This window comes from Octodon degus, unplaced genomic scaffold, assembly GCF_000260255.1.
Source record: "Octodon degus isolate 3935 unplaced genomic scaffold, OctDeg1.0 scaffold00163, whole genome shotgun sequence".
NCBI classification, from domain to species: domain Eukaryota; kingdom Metazoa; phylum Chordata; class Mammalia; order Rodentia; family Octodontidae; genus Octodon; species Octodon degus.
The window spans coordinates 279,919-282,307 of NW_004524739.1; the positions used below are offsets into that span (position 1 = coordinate 279,919).

Consider the following 2,389-nt stretch of genomic DNA (forward strand, 5'->3'; position numbering starts at 1 on the left):
CAGTTTGGACTGGTAGCGATCCTCCTGTCTCAGTGTCTCCAGTGCTGGGATGGGATTACAGGAGTGTGTTACCACCAGGCCAGTCAGGCACTTATGCCATCTAACTATCCCCCTTGCCCGATAGGTCTGTTTCGTAAGATGTCCTTCAGGTTGGATTTGCCTGATGACCACTCAAGGTTCAATTCACAGTGTACATTTTAAAGTCCAGTATCCTTAGTATATATACATCACTCATCTCAGGAGATTTGTGTGTCCGTTTATAGATACAGTAATGCTACATTTGAACTCGGCTAGGGTGCTCTTAACCTTTCTTTACTATCAATTTGCAATAAGTTTTGGCTGCTGTTATGATTTTTTTCTTTTTTGCGGAACCAGGGATTGAACATAGGCCCTTGCGCTTTCCAAGGAAGCGCTTATTCTACTGAACCATCTCCCCAGCCCTGTTATGATAATTTTATTATTTCTTTACTGTTTACATCTTTTTCATTTTATTACAGTGCCTGATAGTACTTTGCTATACAGTACTGCTTAATTTTTTTCCTGATTTCTAGGTACTTGGTCTTTAGATGAATATAAAACTGAGGCATTATGGTGAACACATAGTGATTGAGCTTTTTATTCTATATAAGAAGCGAATTTTTATTTTATAATTTTATATTTGTTGATTTCTTACAGATACTTACACATAGGTTTTTTTTTTTTTTTTTCTGACTCAGCCCACCCTGAGGGTGGGGCTGACGGGGTATGTGGTGCCAGGGTTTGAAATGTAGTCCCCTGAGCTTGCCTAATCTTGCCTAAGCAGGTGGTTTAGACCACTGAGCTATCTCGCCAGTCCAAGATTTCTTTAACTTTTTTTTTTTTTTTTTTTGTACCAGGGATTGAACTCGGGACCTTGAGCTTGCGAGGCAGGTTCTTGTGCTGCTAAATTACCTCCCCTTATCCTGTACTTAGAATTTTAAACCTGAATAGCTACAGAAAATAATGTTTTGGCCTCTGTTTATGGCATCACAAACTTTATTTTATTTTTATTTATTTATTTTTTTGGCAGAACTGGGGATTGAACTCAGACCCTTGTATTACCAGGGAAGCGCTTATTCCACTAAGCCATCTCTTCGGCCCCACAAACTTTATTAATATGTAGATTTTGTTAATTATTGATTCTTAAAATTTATAAAGTGGGAGTACTGCCTTTACCTGAGAATACTGCCTTTACCCGTGTTGTTGTGCCTTGTAGGAATATGTTTGTGCATTTTGGCTTTTGAGAATAGTGATGGAAACAAATGGTAAGTAACATCTACTGTATTTCCCTTCACCAGAGTAAGCTACACATGGAGGGATTCCGGAGCCTGAAGGAGGGTGAGGCTGTGGAGTTCACCTTTAAAAAGTCTGCCAAGGGCTTAGAATCCATCCGAGTCACCGGTCCTGGTGGGGTGTTCTGTATTGGGAGTGAGAGGCGGCCCAAGGGGAAGAACATGCAGAAGCGCAGATCCAAAGGAGACAGGTATGGCTTAGACCACAGCTTCTGTAGGTTGTTTTTTTGATACTGGGAATCGAACTCGGGACCTCATAGTTCTCAGGTGGGCACTGTGCTGCTGAGCTATATCCCTGGCCCTTGTGTAGGTTGTTGAGGCAAGGAAACCTGATGATATTGGAGGAAGCCTAGAGTCCCTGGCAACATCTACATGGTTGAGATGCAACTCACTCTGCTTTATGAAGCTGTAGCCACTGCTGTTGAGTGAAGAGAGTGAGAGACTGGATATGTGCAATGGGAGAAGGTGGTACACATGTGCCTGCTGTTTCCTTACCAGTTGGCTGATGTCTGCAATCTTGCTAGTGGACTTAAAACCTCTTAGCTCTGAGCAGATACATAATTTAGCTTTCAAAGTTTTTACTGTACCATGGCTATGGTAGGCGCTTACCTTTCTCATGATGTAGTCCAGGTCACTGATACTATTCTTGGTATCTTTAAGTTGACATGAATGTGAAGAGATCATCTCGTTCGATTTGGAAGGGATTTGTAGATCATCTTAGTCCACATCCCTTCATTTCCAAGTGGGGAAACTGGTCTCTGGGAATGGAGGTGACGTTAGCGACAGGCTTGGGCCTGAGCTCAGGTGTGCTTCCTTGAGGCTTCTGACTTCATGCCTTTCTCTTACTTTCAATGTTTTGCTTTGTGTCAGGTGCTATAACTGTGGTGGTCTAGACCATCATGCCAAGGAATGCAAGCTGCCACCCCAGCCTAAGAAGTGCCACTTCTGCCAAAACATTAACCACATGGTGGCCTCATATCCACTGAAGGCCCAGCAGGCTCCCAGCTCCCAGGGAAAGCCAGCTTACTTCCAGGAGGAGGAAGAAGAGATCAACAGCCCTGCCCTGCTTCCGGAGGCCC

The 2,389-nt window shown here is 43.2% G+C and overlaps 1 protein-coding gene across 1 annotated transcript in view; it reads left to right on the plus strand.

The window, feature by feature from the left end:
* Lin28a (lin-28 homolog A) overlaps positions 1 to 2,389 on the plus strand; it is a 17,517-nt gene that overhangs the window by 10,295 nt on the left and 4,833 nt on the right. Inside the window, exons 3-4 of the mRNA XM_004642957.1 lie at positions 1,317 to 1,501; positions 2,181 to 2,385. Of these exons, the coding sequence (XP_004643014.1) occupies positions 1,317 to 1,501; positions 2,181 to 2,385 (390 nt within the window). The remainder of the gene's footprint in view (positions 1 to 1,316; positions 1,502 to 2,180; positions 2,386 to 2,389) is intronic.